General features: G+C 43.6%; 1 protein-coding gene across 4 annotated transcripts in view; it reads left to right on the forward strand.

The window, feature by feature from the left end:
* The window catches only part of VWA5B2 (von Willebrand factor A domain containing 5B2), a 244,142-nt gene extending 218,217 nt beyond the window's left edge, over positions 1-25,925 (forward strand). Inside the window, exons 19-22 of one of the 4 annotated variants that reach the window (XM_069212954.1) lie at positions 680-754; positions 10,112-10,181; positions 15,407-15,536; positions 22,293-25,925. In XM_069212954.1, the coding sequence (XP_069069055.1) occupies positions 680-754; positions 10,112-10,181; positions 15,407-15,536; positions 22,293-23,060 (1,043 nt within the window). In that variant the 3' untranslated portion in view covers positions 23,061-25,925. The remainder of the gene's footprint in view (positions 1-679; positions 755-10,111; positions 10,182-15,406; positions 15,537-22,292) is intronic. The other 3 variants (XM_069212955.1, XM_069212957.1, XM_069212956.1) reach the window with 3 other exon arrangements.
* Positions 25,926-26,497: the final 572 nt, after the last annotated feature.

Genomic DNA, 26,497 nt, shown 5'->3' on the forward strand with positions numbered 1-26,497 from the left:
GCCCTGCCAATTTCATTAGGATAGCTCAGTGGGTTGAGTGCCTACTTTATAAACCAGCGTTAGTGCCAGATCAAATGTTTAAAACTCAACAAGAAAGCTCAGTCAGTTGAACAAGTGCTGTAGTGATCTCTGTGTGGTGTGTAGTCGGACGTTGGTCATAGATTTCAATTCTAACAAGATAGTTCAGTGCGATTAATCTCAACTGCTAGAAATCACCCTAAGTACTATCCTAGTTCTTTCATGCTCCCACTGTTGAGGTTAGTTGGCAATTATCTACCAGGAACACCTCTGTGCAGGATAGGCTACAAGGGAGTTTATAAGAAATTAGAAAAGGTGTGTGTGTGAATATGTGTGTACGTCTGTGTGTAGGTGTGGGTGTGTGAGTTTGCATGCACGTGTATATGTGTGTACACCTCTGCGTGTCTTTTGCGCCTCTGGAGTGTGCTTTTGTGCTGTGTGCATTGTGGAAGTCCCATTGGTGTCCATTGTGTCCTACAATGCCTGTGCCGGCGGTCTCCCCTCTGCAGTGTCTTCATGTGTATGGTGCTTCATCTGTGAATTCCTTCCTTGTGTTGCACTGCTTCAGTCTCTCTTGTATCAGACCTATGTCCTCTTTGTGCAGCCCCTCCCCCGCCACCATAGCCTGCAGTACAGCTGAGTGTGATTTCTTATGTTTCAGAGAAAGAAAGAGGCCTCGCATCCCCCATCAGTGTGGCTTCAATGTGTGGCTGGGAGAAGCAGAGTCAGCTGGAAGGTAACTGTCCAAGGGAAGGAGCATCCTGGGTTATCCTTATAGAAAGGTCACATTGGCCTTCTCCATGTGCAAGTAGTTTGAAGTGATACAAAAGTGGTTACGCCACCCCAGGCTCTCCCCAAAAGGCCAATCATATCAAGTGTGCTTCTCAAGCTCCAGTGATACAGGCATAAAAGCATCATTTACGACCTTGTTTAGCCCATGGCATGTGGGATACCGGAGTGTTCCGGTTCAAGGAGGACCTGTCTTGGCAGTTCGGGCTGGACTGTTCCGATTGGAACAGGGTCAAGACTGATTTGCATATAGCTGGATCCAAACTAAGGTGACACGGTGTGCAGAATAATGATAGATTGGGATGCGGCCCGAGTGATTACTGTGGCTGAGATTGATTCAAGTATTCCATTTATCACTGTTTTGTATAATTATTGTACCACTCTAAGTGGACAGGGTGCCCAGACGTGTGTCCCGTGCACACTGTGTCACTAGAACCAAGCTGTACCCAAGTGATGAGCCCATAACTAGGCTGATGAGCCCATAAGTAGAGTGAACCCGGTCCTGGGTTGCTTGTGTTCCAGTTCAGGGAAGTTAGGGCTGGATTGTCACAATTGGAGCAGGATAAAGACTGATTTCCATATTGCTGGTTCAAAACAGAGGTGACATGGTGTGCAGAATAATGATGCGAGTGATTACCAGTGGCTAAGATTAATTCGAGCATTCCATCTATCACTGTTTGGTATTCTTGCAATGCACTTTCTAAGCGCCTTGCAGAGTATGCCTCCTTCAGAAGGGTACAGCAGCACGGAACCTCCCAATCATAGGAGACTTCCTTACCTTTCATAAGGAGACAGCTAAGAATTCCGTCTATTACCTTCAATTTCCTCTACTGGGCTTGCAGTGCTTCCTTCAAGTAAAATGTGAAATTTAGAGATGCTGCAGCATTGGCTAATATCCCATCCTTGGGGCAGATGGTCCAATCTAATTGTCCAATCAGATTCAAAGTAAGCTCCTTTGGGACGGCTGAAGAACTTGGTGTGCATGTTCCTTTCAACGCCCATGTCTCCAGGGCAGCTAGAGATTTGTGTATAAAAATTCAAACAGTTCTCTCTGGGAGCACAAATTGCAGGGCATAAAGGTGGCTCGGGTAAATCCTGTTGACAGCACGTAATGTGCAGGCTGGCTTTACCTTTTGACCATTCCCAGGTGGTACCCCGGATGGCCAAGTGCTGATTTGCTGCCACTCCTTTAACCAGCCCCAGTGAACAAACAAGCATTGGAAAACCCAATAGATCTCACGTATAAGGCCTATTGGACTTGACAATATTTTTTAGCCATGATGTACCACATTACAGCTTCTGGACAGCAAGGTTCTTAAAAATAAAAAAAATATGCGATGTGATGTTATTTTGTAGGCATGTGCATGCCTTTCACACGGAGGTGCACACCTACAGAAGGAACACAGGCTTTGTTCTTTTATTTACCATCTGAACATTCCCCGAAAGTAAAATCTATGTTGGAGTTAGTCTGAAACCACGGGGCATATTTACAAGAAAGTGGCGCATCCTAAATGGTGTGCCACTTTTCTTGAGCCACCCTACCGGCACCTAACGATACCATGGTTGCGCCGTATTTACAATATGGTGCACCATGGCGGTCGTTAGCACAATAGTGTCAAAATATTTGACGCTATTGTGACGCTTTGCTCTACTAGCGTCAAAAAGTTTGACTCTAGTGCAGCAAAGCACAGGGAGGCCCATTGAATATAATGGGTGCATCATTAAAAATGACCCAAAAAATGACGCAGTGAAATGTTGTAAATTTCACTGTGCCATTTTTTCAGGCATCCCTGCGCCGAAACCCCCCCTTGCATACATTATGCCTGATGCTGGCATAATGCGGCGCAAAGGGTCGCCTTGGGGTAAAAAAAAAATGACACTATGGTGGCACTAAGTTGGAGCAAGGGGCTTGTAAATATGCCCCTAAGTGTCCATGAAATACCTGACATTTACTAGCCTGTCACACCAAAGAGGCGAAGGAAGTTATGGAGCCCCAGACTGTGCTCCCTTGTAATGTGTATCAGTCAGCAGAATGGACAGAAATAATTTGGAAAGTTAAATCAGTTCACAGGCAATTCTGGATAGCAAAGGGTAGCCCACACCAGTGATCAGTGGGACATTTACACATGTGCAAGGTACCTCAATCACATTAACATAAAAGTGTGTTTGTGCTGAGCAGCCTTAAAATCTTACTGTAAACAAGCACTGGCAAAGCCAATAGGTCTCGCCTATGCAAAAGCTATTGCTTTTGCCAATGTGTTTTAACCATGTTGTTCACAAGCGTGGCTGCTGTTCAGCTTGGCTAAAAGTTAGTGGCATAGAGGAGAGTGGCGTGGAGTGTCGCAGTGCGGAATGGCGAAGAGTGGAGTAGAGTTTTGGACAGTGGAGTGGCAGAGAGTGTTGTGTATTGGAGATGCACAGTGTAGACTCGCGTAGAGTGGCATACACTGGAGTGGCATGAAGTAGAGTAGACAGATGTAGAGTGCATTGGTGTAGAATGCTGCAGAGTATAGTGGCATTGAGTGCAGTGGCTTTGAATTTAGCGGCGTACAATGCAGCATCGTAGAATGCAGTGGCGTAGATTAGAGTGGTGCGTAGTAGACTGCAGTGGTGCAGAGTGGAGTGGCACAGAGTAGAGTGACGCAGAGTAGAGTGGCACAGAATAAAGTGTAGTGCAGTGGAATAGAGTGCAGTGGCATAGATTAGAGTGGCGTAGAGTGCAGTGGCAGAAGGTAGAGTGACGTAGAGCGGTGCAGAGTGGAGTGGGAGTGGAGTGGCTTAAAGCTGAGTGATGACGAGAGCAGTGGTACAGTGTAAAGTGGAGTGGCGCAGAATAGAGTGATGCACAGTAAAGTGCAGTGATGTAGAGTGCAGTGGCATAGAGTGCTGTGGCACATAGTAGAGTGGTGCAGACTAAAGTGGATTAGAGCTGAGTGATGCAGAGGGCTGTGGCTCAGAGCAAAGTCAAGTGGCATAGAGAGCAGAGGCGTAGAGTGAAGAGTGGTATAGAGTGCAGTGGTGTAGAGTGCAGAGTAGAGTCGAGTGGCTTAGAGTGCTGTGGCATAGAGTGGTGCAGACTAAAGTAGCATGAAGTGGTGCAGAATAGAGTATAGTGCCTTAGAGTGGAGGGGCATAGAGAGCAGTTCTGTAGAGTGGAGTACTGCAGAGTAGAGTGGCGTAGAGCTCAGTGACGGAGAGTGCAGTGGTGCAGAGTAGCGGGGCATAGAGTGGTGCAGAGTAGAGTACAGTGCCATAGAGTGGAGTGGCATAGTATGCAGTGACAGAGAGTAGAGTAGTGCAGAGTAGAGTGGCATAGAGTTCAGTGATGCAGAGTGCAGTGACATGGAGAGGAGTGGTGTACTGTGGAGTGGTGCAGATTAGAATGCTGTGGTGTGGAGTGGTGCAGATTAGATTGGAGTGGAGTAGAGTGGAGTATTCATTACAGACAACATATTTCTATTTGAAATTACCATTACATTTGTATAGACTATACAGCGCACAGACCAAAATGTGTGGAAATTGAATCACCTAGTTTAATTAATCGTTTTGATCATATTAAAGTATTTGTTTCCAACACACTACAGAAATAACAAAAAATGTGCTTCATTTGTGCGTTCATTATTCTGATATTTTCTGAAATACTTACACAGTTAATTTAAATGTTGTTGTGTGCTAGAAAAAATTCTTTCCTACCCCCAGTGTCAGGCAAGATTGTCATATAAATCCTCTCACTTTGAAGTTAAAGATAGAAAAGTAAACGAGCACCCTTGGAAGACAGCACCTGACATTTGACCTCGGTCTTTGAATGCACAGCAAATGTAAGGAGAGAAGAACAAGATTTAAAAGCCTGTCAACAGAAAATGAGTTTGTGGAAGAATACAGAAATATGGTTTAGGCAACAGGAGCACCAAACTGAGCCTGGAGATCCTAAAGCGCCAGCAAATGGGAAGCCAGACAGTATGAGTTACAAACCACAAAGCCAATGGTAATCAATGAGCAGAATGCATTCCTAGGTCAACTTTCTGAAAGTCCCCAAGATGTCTTTAGCAAACCAGACAGCTGTTCTGTCTGGTAGGGTGCAATCTAAAGAACAACCTGGCATGGAGTGGCTCCTTAATTGTGACGCCACATGGTGCAGAAAGTAGAGATTGGATTCTGAAGCAGGCACAGTAAAGGGCAACATCTGCTTCGTGGGCTTCATAAGCTCACTTATTACATTACAGGCTTCGAAATAAGTAAACTAAAAGAGAAAGATTGAGGAGGTTCTGCACAGCCATCAAGTCATGAATCTAAACTGGGAAAGGATTCAGACAAAGTATCGGTGAGCCCCAAAAGTATGTGACCTGCTCTGGACTGTAGTGTTCTATCAGATGCTTCTATTTTTCCAAATACACGTTAAAGCTAATGTGTACCAAATGCTGCAATTTTCGTTGGTGATTACAAAATCACATTTCACAGGTCTGTGTTGATGCTATTCCAATCAACAGTAAGGTGGAGCACGGGGACCCACAGAAGCACACAGTGCTTGAGAGCACCACAGAGCGTAGAGGAGAGAGTGGGTCTGAAGCATTTAAGAAAGTATTTTATGAAAAAATTCACTTTCATGGAGAGCTTCACATAAAAAGAAACAAAATAGTTCCTGAAAAGCGGACTGTGGTGGAAGCATAAAAGGAGGCAATCAGAGAGGTGGTAAAAAGGTTATGCTCCATGGGAGGGGCAAAAACATGCTGGATGGGCTAAAACAAATAAAACCAGCAAATAGAAAGCAAGCATATGTGAGTGACAAAACACAAAGCCCATGGTAAGCAATGGGTGGAATGCATTCCTAAGTAAGCTTTCAGATTGACCCTCTATGCCTTTGCTACCCAACTGCTGCGCTGTCTGGTAGGCTTTGACCCAAAAAGGACTCAACATTTTTTCTTTCAAGAGGGATCCGTTTATGTGGCTATACGTGGTGTTTTCTATAAGAAGAGGGAGTGACAAGAGCAGTACAAGGGGACGGGCAGAGAGAGAGGAAAGACTGCAGCCTGTGACATCTAGTGACCTTACAGGGCACCATAAAAAACCAGGTGTTCTATACACATAGGCGGGACACCCGACAAGCATATCTTTCCTCACATTTTATCAGGGACACTCATAAATGTTACATATACAATAAGGTTGAGCAAGGGGAACCAGACATTAGATACAACAGATTTATCAAGGGGTTCAAGTAAAAAGTCCTTTACCCCCCTTTTGTAATAAGCTACCAGCTGTTAGTAGTATCATGGTCTGGACAGGGGGTGTTAAGCTGTCCCACTTTGGATGTTCCTCAATCACCAAACAGATTCTAGCATCTGCTGGTGAGCATGATGATACAAACATTTAGAGCAGTCATCAGGAATTTTGCCACATGGGTGTCCTGCACGAGAAACCATATTGGGTCTGCCTGATCAATAAAACGAGGAGCAGTGTGTCACAATGATCTACACCAGAGAATTTCAATACTCTTCTGATAGGGCTGGTGATGCTTAAAAGGCATAGCACTTCTGTTGATAAGTGTTTGTGCTGCAATGCTTTCATTGTATTCCTTAATCCTATTAGAATGTCACACAGAACAATGGGTAGTTGCAGACACAGCCCACACGGTATGGTTAACAGTATAAAATATGGAATGCAAATCAGAAAATTGACAATGTATGGAATAGATGGAGGTTTTATGCACAAAATGCTTTATAATGTTTGTTTTATGGCATGAATAACATTTCACACTAAATGTGTGAAATTATTAGGGGTGGCTGAAAAATTCCACTCACCTGGCAGAGTTTGCAGAGTTTTGTCCACTCCGCGCTCCTCTTAAAGTGGGGAATTCCAGCAAAACTCAACCATCCGCCATGTGGCAGAGTTTTTGTTCATACGAGAGAGCATTTGCATCCCCTAGTGCGCTTCCTGGTGAAATTTAGGAACGTGTACCATTGCAGCAGGTCACGACCATTCTCGTTGAGAAAGCTTCTGGGGCTAAAAATCAGCGTGAGCATCGCAGCATGCCCGGTTCACCCGCTCTTGGAACTCTGCAGAATCTTGCAGAGTTTTTGTGTAACTCCCCAGAATTCCATGGAGTGAAAATCCTTAGGCTCCGCCCAGGCCCAGAAATTATACATTGACGGTGTAAATCAGGATTTTCTCATAGGATGTGGTTGGCTGGGATCCATGCAGTGCCTAATATGCGCAGGTGGTAGGCACCGGCCCTCAGTTTAGGTGCAGGAAGATATTGTTCATCATCAAACTTCTAGAGCAAGAAGAAGAAAGGTTACAGAGGAAAAATGAACAATTATCAGTGCCAAAACTAGAGGACGTGCGGTGATCCAGCTACAATGGAATCAGACAGATAGGTCCACACCAGCAGATAGTTACAGCGTACTGAGCCACTCGCCTCATCGGCTCATGAGGCTTCTAATTTACACGTACATGACATGGACAGATGCTGGAGTGTTACATTGTTCAATTCCCAGCTCTGTGAGTTGGAAGTGGAAGATTGGAGAGGGGCAATAGGCTCAAACTAAACATGGACAAAACTGGTATCGTGACAGTCCGGAGTGTTGGCGATGCAAAGAAGCGGGCTATCTGGTGTCTAGATCTAGGATCTTGGCTCTGCCACATTGTTGCACCATACTGTTCAAAGTCTTCCTACCAGTGCCCCAATCATGTTTAAAACGTTGTGTATCCTCCATCTCGCTTGGTTTGGTCTCTCTCCATAGTTCATCAATGGCAAGATCCAAGACTGCATCTTTGAGCATCTTCCTCTACCTTGCCTTTCTGAATGTCCCTCTATTCCAAAGGCTAAAAAAGGGTGATTGTGCCTTTTCTGTGTTTTCCCTACTCAGTGGAATGCTTTACCCCTCTTTATGAGATCTAGCGCCAACTATTTTCAATTCCTGAAGCTCTTCAAAGTATAAATCCTTTCCTCCGAAGCATGGACAAAGGCTTGCTCGCCGTCTGTTCCTTTCTGCTCCTCCTGTGGATATCTCTGATACCCCCCCCAAGTTTGTAATGTTCACCTTTGAAAAAGACCTTCGTAATCTACACTTTTTGAGGGTGCCGACACTCCTTAATGTAGTAGAACAGCCGTTCAGGGATAGACTCATAGAAGGTCATGTGCACAGTGCATTATGGTTACCTAAGCACTACGGCAAGTTGAATATGTGACTGCTGTGTGCCTGCCTGGGGTCGCCTAAACTGAGTCAGGCTAGTCGCTCAGGCTGGAAGAGACCATGGGGGTTGCAGTAGGCAGACACAGGCAAGGTGTTCAGATGAGATGGCCTCAGAAGTGTCCTGTGGGTAGCTGGAGATCACAGGAGATCTTTTTTTATCGTGCAGCACAGCCAGATCAGGCCATATGCAGTGCAATGTCAATGCTATGATCATCGGACAGGAATTGGGTACCAGCGAGACGGTTATATGAAATTACCTGTACGGTGCACTGTCCGTACCCAATTTAAATTGACCAATGGGAGAAGAGGCAAAGCATGGACTCATATAAAGTGACTTGAGCAATGTGTTGTGGGTGATGACACTTTCTGACCTCGCGCCTCTCATGAGGATGCATAAAACGCGTGTGAAAGTGGTGTGATAAAGCTGCAGTGAAAACATCGACACAGCACGTCGGTACTCTCTTGTGCCAGAGTTCCATGTCCATAGGAGAAGATGCCTGGAGAGGCTCAGCCAGTCTAAGCCTGACACCCATTGATGGATCTGTGGTCAGTTGTACCTACAAATGATCACTAAATAACGGTCGCAATTTACTAGCGGTATTTTTGCAACCCCTGTGGTAATTTGCAATTCGACCTACGTACTAATTGGTCGGTCACAAATTGTGACCCGCTAGGAATCAAAGCCATCACAGGAATGGTGGCCTCCCCAAGTCAGCATACCACCAAGTATGTGATTGCTTTTAAATAAAGCATTTTTTACTTTAAATGCAACCCTGTTTCCTTAAAGTAAAACAAGATGCAAAATTCAACATTCACAAAGAGGCTGGGGCCCCTTGTGGGCCCCGTCCCATTTCCCATTTGCAAGGTGGTAGAATATTAAAGTTTTGCCACCGGAATTCGGTATCTGGAAAGGATGCCCTAAACACGCCCTTTCTAAATACCAAATTAGTATTTGGCCACAAAACCAAATTGCGATTCAGTAATGTGTTACCAAATTGCAATTTGGTTTTGATTTATTCGAAAAAGCCTTTTTTCTATTGCAAATGGCCCGATTCTGCTAATAGGGCCGTCTGTGACTGTAAAAAGGCTTTGTACGTCCTGCCCCTTATACTGTATCTGACTTTCTTGCATTCCCTCTGTTGACTTTTTTCTTCATTCTTCACTGTTCAGTATTCATGCAGTCATTTGCGTCACATTGTGCTCCATGCGCTTCAGGGACGTAAACATTTAGGACCATGTTTATGGTCTGGTTTGCGTCACTCTTGCACCACGCAACGTGGTGCAAAAGTGATGCAAACCTTAAGTGAGATTTATGAAGCCACGTAAAGCCACCTTGAGTGGCAATGCATGGCTTCAAAATTCTCGAGTAATGCAACACAGCGCAAATTGCTGCGTTACATTACTCTGCGCCAGTGAGGCATTTCCATGGGTATTGCATGGATGTTCCCATGCAACATCCATAGATCTTGATGCATTCCCAGATGTACAAGATCTTGTAAACCTGGGAATGCGCAAAAAATACACGCCTCCCCCGGAGAGGCGTAACATGGAAAAATATCTTTATTTTGCCTCTTTTTATTTTCTCTTTCTGTGTGTGCTGCATTCTGCAGCACACATAGAGCAAGGGATAAAGACCCTCAGGATTGTTTTGTGCAGGAAGGTGCCCCTTCCATAACAAAAACAATCCTGCATGCAATGGAGGCCCCCTTACACCATGGTGCAAGGATGTCTGGGTTGTCGCTAAAGGGCGTCAGCACAGGCGAAAGGTCAAGACTGTGCGGTATTGGATACATATGGCGCATTCCTGCCCTTTTCCTGTGCGGCAGGGCAGTGCATCAAGGTGACTTGATGCACTGCCCTGAGCCACCTAGCCCATAAATATGTGCCTAAAATCTTTTCTAATCAATAGGTTTGATAGAAATATTGATTGGTTGTACTGGTACAAATATTTGGAGGGAACATGTGGATCTCAAGTTTAGAGGGAACATGCCCAAGGCAGGCTTTTTTACATAGAGTTCACACATTCGTCAGTACTTGGGAACTCCAGACTGTGGTTGGTATCTGCTCTGTTACAATTCTAACCCACTCAGGGCCTTTTCTTCTTCTCGTTCCAGGCCACACACACAGCCCTTCAGCTCATTCCATCAGCTCCCAGAAATCCCTTGAGAACTTCTTTGGCTCCAGGTGAGGCTTTCATTGATACTTTTGTGCTGTTTCGTAATTGCTGCTGGAGAACAATCTGCCCTTCCCTCTCCTCTTCTCACCCCACCATTGTGGTCTTTAACTCCAGGGGAGGACATCAAAGTCATTTCTGGAGAAGGGGATATGAACTTCCAAAGAGGAGTTGTTGAGTTGCACCTCCTGATCTCAACGCAGAGGTGGGGACTGTGTCACCTGGCCTTCTCGTGCTGGGAAACGTTTTTTTTAAAAAAATCTTATCAAGGACTGCTAATGCCATGGCATTTGCAAACATACTTTTAGCAGGGAAGCTAGCCCAGTCAGTACGCAAATGGTTCAAGCAGAAACGAGAGAGCGTGAGGGCAAATGAGGAGATGGCCTAGACTAGGGATGGAGTTGGCTATGTCACACACAAGTTTTGGGACATAGCAGAGGCATGCACCCCGTAATAGCTGCACCCGCGCAAATAGGATATGCGCAAACAAGTTTATGCGCAGACACATAGTTCATGATAGGGTTGTAGGTTTCAACGAAAGCGGACCATTCACTATGGAGTTGAAAATCTGAGCTGCATTAATGAAGAAATATACTGGTTGATCAAATGGCCTTTAATGGAGAAGCTGTGTAGGTATTATGGTATTAATGTGGTATTATTTGGCAGTCATTTTGCAGCAGATGCCCATTTCTTGTCGATTGCAGAGATACGTGTAACTTTCAGATAATTCAGGTTCCACGACATCATCTTTAATATTGGTAAACATGCCCCCTTTTTACTGCCTTCAAACCTGGTGAAAGGTGAAGGCTGAGCTGTGCCTGCAGTTGTGAAAGAGTTAATGGCTCTCTGCTCTTTAATTAATCTCTCTGACAGGGACCACCTGTCCCCTAATCCCTAAACCCCTTGTCAGATGCCTGGATCCCTTCTCCAGCTCTGGATGCTCCGAAGAAATCCAATTTAAGTTGCTAAAAGGATTGTAGGTGACCCCTGACCTTCGTGAACATATGGTATACATCCATACACTCTGACAAGGTAGCGTTCAAGCCGGTGAAAGATGCGTTTGTCTATGGAAGGCAGCCGGCAGCAGGCCCACGTGCATAAGAGCACCTCCCAGAGTGCACAATTATTAATTATAATAATGTGTATAGCTGCAGTGTGTGGGGGGTCGAGAGCCGCGTACAGAGGCATCTTATAGTGTACAGTTGTACTTTATAAATAGAGCTGCACCTGCCAGTATGTTTAGGTGCACCTTTGAGAGAGAGAGAGAGAGAGAGAGAGTGTGTGTGTGTGTAAGTGTTTGTACACACATGCAGAGGCACCTTACAGCTGTACCTTATGTGTACAGCTGCACCTTCCAGTGTGCTTAGATGTACTTTTTAGTGTGTGTGTGTGTGTGTAGAGTCACTCTATAAGGTACAGCTGTACCGTATGTGTATAGCTGCACCTTCCAGTATGATTAGGTGCACCTTTTAGAGTGTGTGTGTGTGTGTGAGTGCATACAGAGACACCTTATAGTGGACAGCTGTACGTATGTGTATAGCTGTGTCTTCCGGTATGTTTAGGTGCTCCTTTTAGAGTGTGTGTGTGTGTGTGTGTGAGTACATGCAGAGACACCTTATAGTGGACAGCTATACATATGTGTATAGTGTTGTCTTCTGGTATGATTAGGTGCACCTTTTAGAGTGAGTGTGTGTGCGTGTGAGTGCATGCAGAGACACCTTATAGTGGACAGCTGTACGTATGTGTATAGTGGTGTCTTCTGGTATGATTAGGTGCACCTTTTAGAGTTTGTGTGTTTGTGTGTGTGTGTGTGAGTGCATGCAGAGACACCTTATCGTGGACAGCTGTACGCATGTGTATAGTGGTGTCTTCAGGTATGATTAGGTGCAGCTTTTAGAGAGTGTGTGTGTGTGTGTGTGTGTGAGTGCATGCAGAGACACCTTATAGTGGACAGCTGTACATATGTGTATAGTAGTGTCTTCTGGTATGTTTAGCTGCACCTTTAGAGTGTGTGTGTGTATGTGTGTGTACGTGCGCATGTGTGTGTAAGTGTTTGTACACACACATGCAGAAGCACCTTACAGCTGTACCTTATGTGTACAGCTGCACCTTCCACTGTGCTTAGATGCACTTTTAACTTTTTAGTGTGTGCGTGTGTGTGTATATATGTGTGTAGAGTCACTCTATAAGGTACAGCTGTACCATATGTGCATAGCTGGACCTTCCAGTATGATTAGGTGCACCTTTCAGTGTGTGTGTATGTGCGTGTGTGTGCATGCAGAGGCACCTTATAGTGGACAGCTGTACGTATGTGTATAGCTGTGTCTTCTGGTATGTTTAGGTGCACCTTTTAGAGTTTGTGTGTGTGTGTGTGTGTAAGTGTTTGTACACACGCATGCAGAGGCACCTTACAGCTGTACCTTATGTGTACAGCTACACCTTCCAGTGTGCTTAGGTACACTTTTTACTTTGTGTGTGTGTGTGTGTGTGTGTGTATATGTGTATATATGTGTAGAGTCACTATATAAGGTACAGCTGTATCGTATGTGTATAGCTGCACCTTCTAGTATGATTAGGTGCACCTTTTAGTGTGTGTGTATGTGTGTGTGTGGGTGCATGCAGAGGCACCTTATAGTGGACAGCTGTACGTATGTGTATAGCTGTGTCTTCTGGTATGTTTAGGTGCACCTTTCAGAGTGTGTGTGTGTGTGTGCGCATGCATGCATAGCCATATTATTCAGTATACAGCTGAAACTTATAATGTACAGCGCTGCACCTTTTTGTGTGTGGTGCGAGTGCGCAGAGGCACATTATAGTGTTCTGCTTTACTGTATGTGTATGGCTGTGCCTTTTAGTATGTTTACGTGCACCTTTGTGTGTGCATGCCTTGTAGTGTGTCTAGGAGCAACGTATACTGTGTATTGGGGGTACCTTACAGTTTGTATAGCTGTAACCTATAGGATTTATTACTGCACCTTAGTGTGTGCTTAGGTGCAATTTGCAGTGCCGATCCTTAGTTGTGTGATTGTATGAATAGCTTAAAGCGCTTGTAGGTGCACCATCTACAGGTATGAGGGTGGTACCTTGTAGTGTGTCTAGGTTCAATTTATTGTGTGTGTAAGTTTAGAGGAAACTCGAAGTGTGAGTAATTGCAACTTAAAGTGTCCAAGGGTGCACAATGCGGAGTGTGTGTGGGGGGCACCTCATGGTGTGTATAGGTGTACTTCAAAGTGAATGTTTGTATGTGTTTCTGAGTGTGTGCACCTTCTAGCATGCATAAATCCCTCCTCTGTTGAGTATAGTCTTGTCTAAAAGTGCAGAAAAGTGTATGATTTAATGTGTATTGGTGCAGTTTGTGGTGGATGTGTAAGTATGCTTAATGGTGCTAGTGTTCTGATGCATCTGGTGGTGTGTGTAATTATTATACTATATTAAGGATATGTGAGTGTTTGTGTGTGTGTGTATGTGTGTGTGTACATTGCATCGTACACTAGGTATTTCTACACTTATAGTCAGGGCACTGGAAATATATTGCAATGGAGGACCAAATTATGCTGCAAGGTTAACTACATTATGATTCAAGAAAAGGTAAATTATGTGGCATAATGTGGCTCATTCAGTGGCAGCCTTATTTCCCTATGGGTCATTGTAACACACATTATACAGCAAACTGTGGATGATGTGAAAAGTGTGGTAAATCTTTTATTACATGGAAAACGCCATGCTCACAGAATTACATATATTCAGTTACCCTGCTTGTGGTGTGAATAGGTGCAACACAATATCTGTCGGTGCATCTTACAATATGGAGAGATTACCTTTACTCTCTGCATTGGTATATCCTAGAGTGTATATAGTAAGTCACACTTTATATTGTGTGTAAGTTTAACCTGTAGTTCATGCAGGTCCACTTTTTAGTGATTAGCTGTATTTTACTGTGTCCGTGCTAGTATGTGCATGTGTATGTTTAGGTAGATCAAGCTTCACCAGCGAGTAGCTTGTGAGATACTGGTAGCTCTCCAGCTACCTGTGAGTAGCTCCCCTGTGTGCAGCCCAGCCTACTAAATTAGAAGCTTTTGCTTGGTTCAATTAATATATTTATACCAAAATTGAAAAGTGTTTATTCAAGATGAAAATATAAGTATTTTTGCAACTCATAAGATGATATTTGGAGAATAATGGTCAAACTTCCAGAAAGATAAATCATGAGGGTTTGGAGAGGCGTATACTGATATCATTACCGTGATGCCACAAGCACTGCAGCTATGATTGTTATGTATTACCTATGCAAAGGGTTTCCAAATTAACACAGCCTTTTTAAGTTACTACTGGCAACCCTGCCTGATGCACTTAGGTGATCACTGCTGGTGTTCTTGTACAGCGTGGTCACCAATATAACATTGTTTGATGTGGTCGTTATTACAGGCCTTATAATAGCAGTAGCTCAGAACAATCATCTTTGAACATAAGTAGCTCTAGTTATGGAAAAGGTTGGAGACCCCTGTTGTAGATGCATAGTGTGTGTAGATGTTTTGGACTGTCATAACGGTCAAAGGCTGTGTGACACTACTTCCTATAATGTTATTTCTTTCACTGGACATTTAATACAACTTTTGCTTCTTTTATGATCTTAGTGACATGGTCCTAGGATCTCCTTCCACTCTTAGATCTTCCACATTTTCCTCAGCTCCTTGAAAAATGTCTCCCCTGTGTAGTATGTTTTACATTATTCTTCAGTCTTGAAGCTAAACATTTCAAACTTGTCACACAGGTTTGGTAAACCTAGGTAGGAAGCCCAAATTCCACGTTCCTCGCTGCTGGATGACCTGCTATGCTGTTGGCTGGATGCAGGGGCAGGGGTGTCAGTTGAGGGTAGCCAAGGGTACCCTTCATTGCCCTTTGCTACAACTGGCGCAGCCTCAGCTACTTCTGACGTCATTGGTAAAGAAGGCATCACCTTAAGGAGACACTATTCAGGGTTCTGAGAGGTTTCCTTTCTTAAAGTACTTTCCACTCCTTGACATTACCCTACCCCTTCTACCAGAAATAGAAGTCCGCAATGATGTGGTGGGCAGAACAAAGGGTCAACTTTCTCATGTTGCCAGGAATCAAAAGGCGTATGATGTCTCTCCTGCTATCCTTGGCATTATGGTGAACCATGGCCCATGTGTAGGACCCCTTGCAATGTCCTGGCCTCTCCTTCCTCTCGGCACTCATCACTGTCCTATCCATCCAGCAGGTTTAGCCTTGGGAAGCGAAGAGTTGGCAGCCCCAGCTCGGGGAAGCTGACCCCCCTGAAACCACCGTGCCTGTCTGCCGAGAGTGACATCACCTCTGGAGTCGAAAGCCAAGACTACCTGCCGCTGGTAAGTAGGGGTGTAGCTTCTGGGGGGTTGTTTGGGGTGTTACACCCCTCTAATAAATGTATTTTCTGGTAAATAGTTGGGTATGGGCACTTTCAGTCAAGTATGTTAAGGTGTCTGTCGGATTTTACCATTAAGTTTTACATACATACGGACAAAAATGCACACACACTCTCTCCCTCTCTGTTTTGAAAGTCCTCAAAAAGTTTGGTTGTTTTACAAAATATTGTGTTTTCTCTCAATTAGTTCTCCTACGAATCTCCATTCCTCACCCTTTCAACTGTCCCTTAGGCCCGCCGCATGCGACCTGCTTGTTGTATAATGTATTTTAACATTATATGCCAGCGTGATTGTTGGAAAATCTGAAGCTCACGCACCCTCCTCCAAACCATACTGACCAAGCTATGCCCCTGCTGGAAAGGGGGCATTGCAGCCATATTTGGATCATCGAGAGGGCGGTCCTGAGCAGGTGATACAGGCTTCTGGGCTAGTGTAAAGAGAAGGGTAGCAATGAAATGACTGTAGGAGTGAAAATATAGATCCAGCAGCTTTCAGCTCATTGCTCTGCAGCACAAGACCAATATGATCTGAAAGTTGACTCGCCTGTAGGGTCAAGGTCTTCAGCCCAACCAATATTAAATATCCAATCTGGTTTTCCGGGTACCACAGTGGTGAGCATGAGGCAAATTTACATAGAATGCATTTTACCTGACATTATTTGTATATGAAGAGGTCATTTTGAAAAACTGAATGCATTTACTTTATTTTTAATTTTTTTGTGTTTCTACTTGAGTCTCTGTCCAAGTCTGTCTGATAACCACTTTGAAGGTTGCCTATTAATAAGAGGGTTTACTTACATTTCACCTCTTTAGACAATGTCCTAATTAAATAACAGGGGCTGCTCAAATGTGAATGGCACTTTCCGTACATCAGGCTTTTCCAACAAATAGCTCTCCAGGCACCTACAATTAGCTCTGCTTCATCCAGGTTAACTTTCTGAATTGTAAGCCTTTGCTTGGTTGAATTAATGTATTTTTACCAATATTGCAAAGTGTGTATTTGAGATGAATATAAATTCATTTTCAGTCCTTATATGCTGATGTTTGGAGAAAATTATTTGGATTAAAACATATATTTGAAAAAAGATGTTTGAGATATACCGTATTTATCGGCGTATAACACGCACCAGCGTATAACACGCACCTCATTTTAAGAAGGAAATTTCAGGGAAAAAAACTTAAATTTCAAATAAAGAACTTTGAAGCAAAATAAGGGTAGCTCAGAACTTTTTTAAAAAAAATATTAACACTTATAAGGTAAATAACGTAAAATTACAGTAAAAGCAACTGTTTTAACAAAGAAACTTGGATATTACCGTATATGTTTTTTACAAAAGTTTACTCAGAAATCGCTATCTGGGAAACCAAGAAACTCTTCATCTTCACTGCTATCTTCAATATCTTCGAACTGAACACTGCTGCTTTCACTGCTACTGTCTTCATAAATGAGCTCGTCTTCTTCACCATCCAAAGCATTGCTTATGCCACATTTCTTAAAAGATTTGATAATAATATCTTCTTTAACTGAGTCCCACAAAGTCTTTATCCACTGACAAACTTTTGAAATGCCAGGTCTTTTCATTCTCCCAGAACTTGTACTTTCATGTTGGCTTTCATCACACATGTATTTATTCCTTTCTTCACGCATGAAGGCTTTGAAGGGCTTGTTAATGGAAACATCCAATGGCTGCAATTATGATGTAAGTCCTCCTGGAATGACTGCTACTTCTGTTTTGCACATTTGAAATTCTTTCTTTGTTGGTTCTGTAAGATGAGATCTGAATGAGTCCAGTACTAACAAGGATGGTTTCTTTAACAAAGCACCTGGGCGCTTCTCCCACACATTTCTGATCCAAAGCCTCATGCCTTCTTCGTCCATCCAACCTTTGGGATGAACATGCACCTGTATGCCACTTGGAATCTTCTCCTTAGGAAAAGTTTTCCTTTTAAAAATGACCAATGGTGGCAGCTTGTTTCGGTCTGCAGTGACAGCAAGGACCACAGTAAAACGATTTTTTTCATGCCCTGAAGTTTTAATTGTTACTGTCTTGGCCCCTTTTGCTTCAACAGTTTTATTTGAAGGAACATCAAAAGTGAGTGGTACTTCGTCCATGTTGCCGATTTGACCAATTTCAAAATGTTGTCTCTTCCTTTGTTTGATAATAAAGTTATGAAAATTTATTATCTTCTCTTCATAATCTTCTGGCATACGCTGGGCAATCCTGGTTCTTGTTCGCATCCGAAGCTCATGCCTCTTCATAAATCTTTGGCACCATGATGCTGTCCCTTTGAAATCTTGTATTTGCAACTCTTTGCTGATTTTCACTGCTTGAATGATGATCATTTTTGTTGATAATGCAATGCCCGCTTTTCTATGATTAAGTACAAATTCCTTCACCCGTTCTTCTAATTTTGGCCATTTAGCAATACCGCTGCGAAAATTACATTTTGTTTTTGATAATGTCTTGAGTTTTTCTTCCATTTTTCGCCACTCTCGTATTGTGCATTCTGTTGGTGACTCTCCAAAATGCCTTTCTCCAGCCCTATTTCCATGTTGTTTGGCATATTCCACAACCTTTAACTTGAAACCAGCTGTATATGCTGCACGCTTTTGCTTTGATTCCATTAGGGATACCGTAGTAGGGAAATACCGTAAGTAATGAATGCACGTATGATAGTGCAGAGTTCAGCGTCGGAATGTCAGGATGAGTCACACTGCAGTGGTATACTTTTTACCTAAGTTTAAATTAAAAAAGAGTAAGGTAGTATCAGGGGTGTGTAAATTTACCGGTACTCTTGTTATATCTGTGTGTTGTAGGATGGCTATGTGTAGTGTGTAGTGTAGGATGGCTTTGTTAGCATGTGTTTGTATGGTATGGTAAAATTAAGGATGGGCTTGGACGTATTCAGATTGAGCCCCCCAGGAAGCCACTCATAGGTAGTGAGGCATTTCCCAAACGTCAGTTTCACATACACACGCTACCTATGATCAATTATCGGATTATCAAAAGAAGTCTGCCAGGGGGGAGCAAAGAAACACTGCCTGGGAGGGAGACAGACACTAGCCATCAGCAGTGTTTCTTTGCTCCCCCCCGGCAGACTTCTTTAATACTCTGGTGCCCTTCAAAATCAATGCACACTGCAGGGAGGGGGGTCAGCTAGTGTATGTAGTAGTTTCTTGCTCCCCCTTGCTCTGTCAGGCAGTGTGCAATATCGTACTTGTCACATTCTTGAAATTCCTTACCGTAAATGCCATTCCCTAAATGCCTGTACCTCAGTGAAACTCTCGCTGAGTAACTCTCGCGAGCAATGCAGAGCCGTTGCCGTGGTTACGCTCCGACGGCCGTGAGATTTACTGGTGTGACGTATCCCCTGTAGCAGGAAGGAGGAAGGCTGCACTGGAGGTCTGTAATGCTGCGCCATTCAAGACATACCGGTAGTCGCTGTTTAAAAAACCTTGATGTGTTTTTTTTAAGGTCTGGTGCATTATTTCCTGAAGTGCCCGCTTGTGAGACAGTTGAGTACGGTTTTAGAGTACCACACTTTGTGAGGCTTTCTTAACAGAATTACGGTAGATGTTTCCAGGGCTCTGTAGAGCGGCTGTAGCAGTCACCACACTGCCGACAGTTTTTAAAACGTAAGTGGGTTCTGCGGAATAAAAAGGGGGAGCTTATAGTTCCACAACTGTGTGTATACAAACCTGTTTGCTGCTGAGGACAGTGTTGTGTATTCACACAACTTTTTGTTCCCTTTGGGAGGTGGGAGAGGGCGGTTAATACACAAATCTATTACCGTAATTGTTGGACACTGGCGTTTTGAAAAGAGTCTGCTGTAATGCCATTCAAGAAGAATTCCACTTGTAGCAGAGGAAGGCTGCTGGGGACTGCAATGTGCGCCGATGACATCTAAACATTATATCGGCGTATAACACGCACACATCATTTCCCCCCTATTTTCAGGGAGAAAAAGTGCGTGTTATACGCCGATAAATAAGGTAACTCGTATGGCAGCTGGGACATCTATCACTAATAATATTACCTTGGTACCATGGGCATTTAACCTGTGGCTCTTAAGTATTACCCAGTGTGGGTATTAATGAAGCATTTTTAGGTTTTGCCTGCACAGCGCTTGTGCTGTGCTTGTGAAATCTATTGTAAGTTAAAAAAAATCTTGAAGGGGACTTACATCCCACCCCTACTTACCATTTGTTTTCCTGCTTGCCACTCTGTATTCCTTGCTTTTTATTGGTTTTGGTGTGTTATTTCCTGTCCGTTTCTGGTTCTTTTCGTGTGTTTATCTTTTCTGTGGAGCCTCGGCCAAGTACCCCTGCCTTTTGAAGTTTCATCCACCTCACTTAAGTTACTTTTTTCTTTGTAATCCAGCTCCATTGTCAACTGCATGTATTTTTGGGAGCTGTATCTTTTTTCAGAACACATGTGTTGCTTTTTAACACATACTGACATTTTTCATTGATGGAGTTACCAATCAAGCTTGTTTTTTGGGAGATACCCATCCTGTAAAACTTCATACGGACTCCATTCTGTTATCTTTTGTTTTTGAATATGTACAGACTTAATTCTATTCTATACAGAAATGCTCAGATTTCAATATTTTCCTTTTTTTCTTTGCAAAGTAAAAGTATTTTCATTTGTGCAGACGTGCCTTTTTATGAACACATCCTTTATTCATTTCCAACTCACACGTTCTAAGAGTTGAGTAATTGCCTTTTTTTTAAACATTAATTATGTGATTTGCCCATAATCACAGGATGTTGAGCAGGCGCCGAGACATGAACATGGTTCCCCAGCTCCAAAGTCAGCAGCTCTGCCCGTTACACCACATCCTCTCCATTGTGGGACTGGCGTCTGCAGCTGGATGCATAGTCTCCTCTTTAGTCCTCATAACTCACCCAAGACCTACAGACACAAGGCAGTCAACCAAGGACCCTTGCTGTGCACCTGAGAGTGCTAGTTGAGGGGTGGGAGGAAGGGATGGCTTAAGTTTCAAGCCCCATTAGAGTCCTTCGCCTGAAAGGGGGAGAATAGATGAGGGTTTGTAATCTAGCTTAACAGAGAGGGGGGGCATGTTTGTGCTGCCCCAGACCTGGCCTCCTTTTCCAACCCCAGTCCCTTCTCCGCGCCTCTCTCAGGTTTCCCCAGGTACAGGGGCCCTGCAGCGACGACAAGTTTCAGGCACTTTTCTTCTTTACTTTAAGGCTGCGCTGCTGTGCAACATGTCTAAACAAATTGCCAAAGCCAATAGATCTCGCATACGCGAAACCAGTTGGCTTTGCCAATGCTTGCTTACATTACTGCGGGCAACCCTGACTGATTAGCTGAGGAATTACTTGCATCTGGTCGCCGCTAATGTAATCTTGTCTGATGTGATCACTATTAAAACACAAATAATGTTAACAGCTTCGAATGTTTTTCATTCAACACAAGTAGATATTATAGAATAAGATGGAGACCCCTTCTGTAAAACAACCAAGAATTAAGGATGGATGACCTTTTTCCCATCTCTTTTTGCATTGTATGGATGGTATAGGTTTTGTATAGAACTAAAGATGCCACAGGCCAGACCTAAAAACATTAAAGTTTTGAGTAACATGCGTGGTGGCGTAAACTATCGAAGGAAGCAGCTAAAAGGGGCCAGACGAGCTGGAGGGAATGGAATATTATTATTTAAAGCCCTGAGAGAACCTGCTTGACACCTTTCCACTTGATTTGGATCTTTTTTTAAAGTTATTTAATTTGTATTTTTGCTTTTCTTAACATCTGGAACAACTTTTTGGAATTTTGTTATGCACTATTCAGTCCCATGCCAATTATGACTACATTGTCACACAGTTGCATTCTTTTCATTTACAGTGTCATTTAGGATTTTTAATTCACTTCATACCTGGGTTAGTGTTATGAGCTAGGCTTAGCGCTAGGAGCTCTCCATTCTTGGTGAAAACCAAGCGCTTTGTGTAATGTTTGATAATGAAAAGACAATGCAAATGAAATGGTGATGATGTGATGGAAAAACATGTGTATTGCCACATTCACAAACATATTGTTGCAAAATACTTTACAGAGCTCCTACCTTATTCCTGAATTCCAGGAGTAAACCAGGAATATTTGTAACATTATTTAAAAATTCAGGAGGGAAACAAGAGGAAGCCAGGGGTACTACAAGCTTACTAATGAAAATCAAGGGGAAGCTAGGAGTGCCATGAGAGTATGTCATACATACGCATAGCAAAATCCTCGGAAATTGGTCCCCAAGCGTTATGTGACAATACAATGGCACAGCGGTGTGCAGCTGGCAGTGTAAATGTTGACTATGTGGTTGGACAAGAAGTCATAAGATGCTGGTTCCCAAACTTTAAACTTTGTTGTGATTATAGTTCATATTATTTAAGTGCCAGTGCACAATTCAGTTTAAGCAGTAGTTGTTAAGAGTATTTTCAAACAATTCTGATTCAAACCCAAGTTTGGAAAAGTTCTGTATGCACTTCTTGTACAACATTTTTTTATTCCAATGATGAGGGACTTGTCTTGCTGGCATGTTAATAATGAAATAACCTTCAATTACTTTTTAATGACTTTTTCATAAATCTGTGGCCTGTCACGGTTTACTTTGCGTTCATCAAATGTTCCTATAATGGCTTCTCACTTCTCCATCGTCTTCACGCATTCTTGTTCTTCCACCCTAGGTCCGGCTCCAGTTGGCCCATGGTGCGTTTCATCTGAATGAAACCTTCTCGCACGTGGTTCAGATTCCACTGGACCGACTATGCAGAGCATCACCATACGCATCACACCGAGCCAGCCTGAGCCCTGTCTCCAGTGCATCTCCTAGGGTACTAACAGCGAGAGCCAGCCAGGATGGGCTAGCTTCTGGCAGCAGCGCCAGCAGTAGTCGCCATGCCATCAGCCCACTGACAGAGCATAGAGAGCCGGCTTCCAGGTCGAGAGAGGACCTGGGACGATCTGACCGCCACCGGCCCAGGCTGAGCCATGAGTGGTCATCTGAGCAGCATCCGGTTCTGAGCAGGGACATCACACCAGGCACTTTCTACCAGTCCTTCAATTCCTGTCCAGAGGTCCTGAGCTCCATGTGGCAACAAGCCGACAGCGGGCGTGGTTCCGAGACGGACGCCTGCGAGAACTCTCCGGCCACATCTGAGGCAAGTGTGAGCTTCATGGATCCAGAGGCCCTGACTGATGATTCCGATCTGGAAAGCAGCAGCTGGGCCACCGCCGTGGCTCTGGCCTGGCTAGAACACCAGTGCGCTGAGTTCTTCACCGAGTGGGAGTTGGTAGCCGCCAAGGCAGACACCTGGCTGCGGGATCAGCAACTGCCAGAGGGCGTAGACCTCCCCTGCCTTAAAGGGGCCGCGCGCCACCTCTTTCTTCTGCTGCGTCACTGGGACGAGAACATCAAGCTGAACATTCTATGCTACAACCCCAGCAATATGTGAGAGGAGAGCAGGCCCAGAGGGTTGCCCAACTACAAGCTGTCCTAATAAAGATGATTGCCTTAGAGATGCGTTAGGCTCTCTGTCTTGAGAGATGGCCTCATCTGCCTCAAAGTATGGACATACACTGGCATTCAAAGACAGGCACTCAGGAAAGTAAGACATGTGGTGTACTGTGGGTGAGACTAATATGCCACCTTAAGCTAAACAAACATTAAATACTATGAAAAACATCACTGACTACTGGTAGGTGTAGGTTTACACCATTGGACTACATTTTACCAATTAGACGAGAGGACATGAATCATTTTCCTGCCATAGCCTCTGATTGATACACCGTCCTCACAAATACTGCCATTTTCCTTGAAAATCTGTTGCAGTTGGATCCTAGACCCCCAAGAGACCTGTGTTGGTGGAGTTACTCACTAAATTAAACAGTATTCACCTGGCAGTGCAAAAACTCAAATAAGCATTCGGAGAGAGAAAAGCCAGTGAAACGTAAGCTAGTGGACTTCAGTTTCACATAAATATATAACGTGCCTAATCAGTGATGCTCAGCAGTTGTCAGTGAATTGCTGACAACACATTTTTCTAAATCTCTGCGGCATCCAACATGGTGAAGCATTCTGCGCTCTTCAGCACGGTAGCAGATGTTTCAGGATCCATTCCTTGGTTTGCCTCCCTTCTTCCAGGATGCTCCAAAGTTGTCCAACTATAACAATCCTGAACCCCTACCTTTTCAGCTACATACAGAAGTCCGGGGGCTTAATCTTGGTAGGTGTTGCCTGGAACTGATAAATGGAGCTCCTAGTTGCCCTGCTCCGACTCAGAAAACTGACAAACACCAATACATCTAGGATATGCTAAGATCTTCATTGACTCGTACTTTGGACATATTCACCATCCGAAAGACGCCTTGCAGGAATCCAATTCAGGATGTCTTCAACGTACCTCAAACTCAAGTCACTTCAAACTTTATTGTATGAAGCATGGTGTCGCCTTTCCAATTTCACAGCTAGACAGCAAATATTTTAGAAACCAATTATTATATGTGATCAACCCTAAATTATATCGATGCTGCAAAGTAGAATCATCAATTTGCAAGGATTCACACTTAAATATACTGAACAACACAAAATACATTATAAAAACAAATGTTCTTTACTATTCCAAACCACCTTACTATAGTCAAAAAATTGCTTGTGACTTAAATTTTACTACTCTGTCCCCTAATTGAGACTTTTTCCCATCAAGTTAACAATGCAGCATTTCGCCAGGTGAACGGGTCACCAGTTGCCTTAAATCTGACACATCCAATTATTTGGCCATTAATTGTTGTAAGATATTTTTCACAATGCCCCCTCTTTCCCAATTCTATACACACTCATGTCAAGGGGTATAAAGTGTGAATAGCTCTTATTAAATGAGGGGAGATTCCTTTGCTGCTTCAGTTGCCTCCAGCTGTCCTCGGAATCCGCGACCAGTGGGCAACATGTTCAGGACTAAAACATTCCTGGTGTCTCGCAACTGTCCCCAGAACCTTGTTTGCCCAAAAGTTGGAAGGTGGTTTTCAATGGCCCAATTTTTGGTCTTCTTCAGTCAGAACTTGGACACCAGGATCCAGCAATGCAACCAGCCTGTAGTTCTCTGGAAGCCGTGGGTCGTCCTTAGCAGATCAGGAATCAAGCCTTGGCGCCACTCGATTCTAAATTTAGTTAGAGGAGAATGAATAACGGATTCCTTAGGGTGCCCTGGAAACCAGTGTTGTATCAGAATAAGTTTGTAGGAATCCCATTTTGACCTGGTGCACCCAATGGTCACCCATTCCTAATCATTGAGGAGAGCATTAATTCCCAAATATGATTTTTAAGGTTTTCCCAACTTTGCTCCCTCTACATATTAAACCTAAGGGTACAAATAGGTGATATGTGGTGTATATGGGCATCCCGCACCACCAATGATACACTCTCGCTGGATCCGGGCAACTGTTAAGGCCTCAAGTTCCGTTATGATAGACCAAAACATTTTCACTTGGGTACCTTTTGAAAAGAGAAAAATCTCTAACCATTCCTTTTCTACAAACTCAATATTTGTTGATTATATTTTTCTTCGGTTTCAATGATATCTTTATTTTAACGATTTGTTTGTTTCCGTGAAAAGTTAATAGTATTCTCTTTCAGCAAATCGAGTTTAGCGCTCTTTTGTTGTTTATCCTATTGATTCAACATTGTGGATCACCACAATATTATTCAGTCTGTTGCCATATATGTTCTTCAAAGCCTGACACTTTAACTGTAAGATTGTGACCATAAAGGATGTTCACTGTGGAATACAATAAATAACTCTTTTCTGAATAGTAGCGATTACAGTGAAAGTGACTGTGCCTTATTACCCCCATAGTGACGCGGGCACTGTTGTAAAAAATTATTTCTTTTAGTCAATTGTTGGATGCCCTCTGCTACTGATGTGCTTTTGGAATGCCTAAAATGTACTTTTAAATTATTTACTTGAATGTTGTTCACTCATAGTCATATTCAGGTGACGACAAATGCTCTGGAATGGGATCAAGAAAATTGTTTTCGCCTTACTGGAGCACAAGGTGTTCAGACAACACAAATTTAGTCCCAGGTTTCAAATTTGCCTTTGGGGCTCCTCATTTTCACTGAAGAGTATGATTATGGGTCAAACATGTCTCAATGTAGAAATGGAACTGAAACACGTGTTTGCCTGTACACTTGCAGGGTCATTTAGACCCCGGCGATAGGTGTGTGAGCCCGCCTAATCAGAGAGCAATGCCAGCTTGGTAGGGATTGTTTGTGCCAGAAGTGCTTGTGTCAATGTAACGAGTAGTTTTTGACAAACAGCATGCCTGAACAGCCCTCATGTCATAATGGCCTGAAGGCCATGCTTTTTTATTCTACAGAAAGTAACACCAAAAGTGCAGGCGTTTGTTCTGAAGAAAAAACAATAAATGGAACGCACAGGGAGTTTACTCCCTGCATGTCAAGGGCATTTGTCCTCTTTTTCCACCCAGGTCTTCCATGCATTGTGTCACCACCCACAGTATTCAGCATCTGAAGCTGGAGCCTCAAATAGATGGTGCTTACATCGCAACTATTCCAGCAACACAGGAAGAGGTTTCCGCCTGCAACCTGGGAGTCCTTCAAGCTTTAAATAAGGGGAAGGAACGCCCAGGTGCACAGTCAGACGCCTGCTCTGCTGCCCTAACTAAGCCCAGGGGTTCCTTGCAAGATGAAATTGGGGTTCTTAAAAAAAGGTGTTTCTCAACCCCTGAGGCCTGTTGCTGCGCTGGGCATGTAGTTTCTTGTTTTTATTCGTTTGTACAGCACTCATACACCGTGAGAGGTTTCCTGGATTTAGACCAATCCATCATGGCTGCTGTTTGCGTCGTAAGTGATGCTTCGCTCTTACTTTAAGGA

This window comes from Pleurodeles waltl, chromosome 11, assembly GCF_031143425.1.
Source record: "Pleurodeles waltl isolate 20211129_DDA chromosome 11, aPleWal1.hap1.20221129, whole genome shotgun sequence".
NCBI lineage: Eukaryota > Metazoa > Chordata > Amphibia > Caudata > Salamandridae > Pleurodeles > Pleurodeles waltl.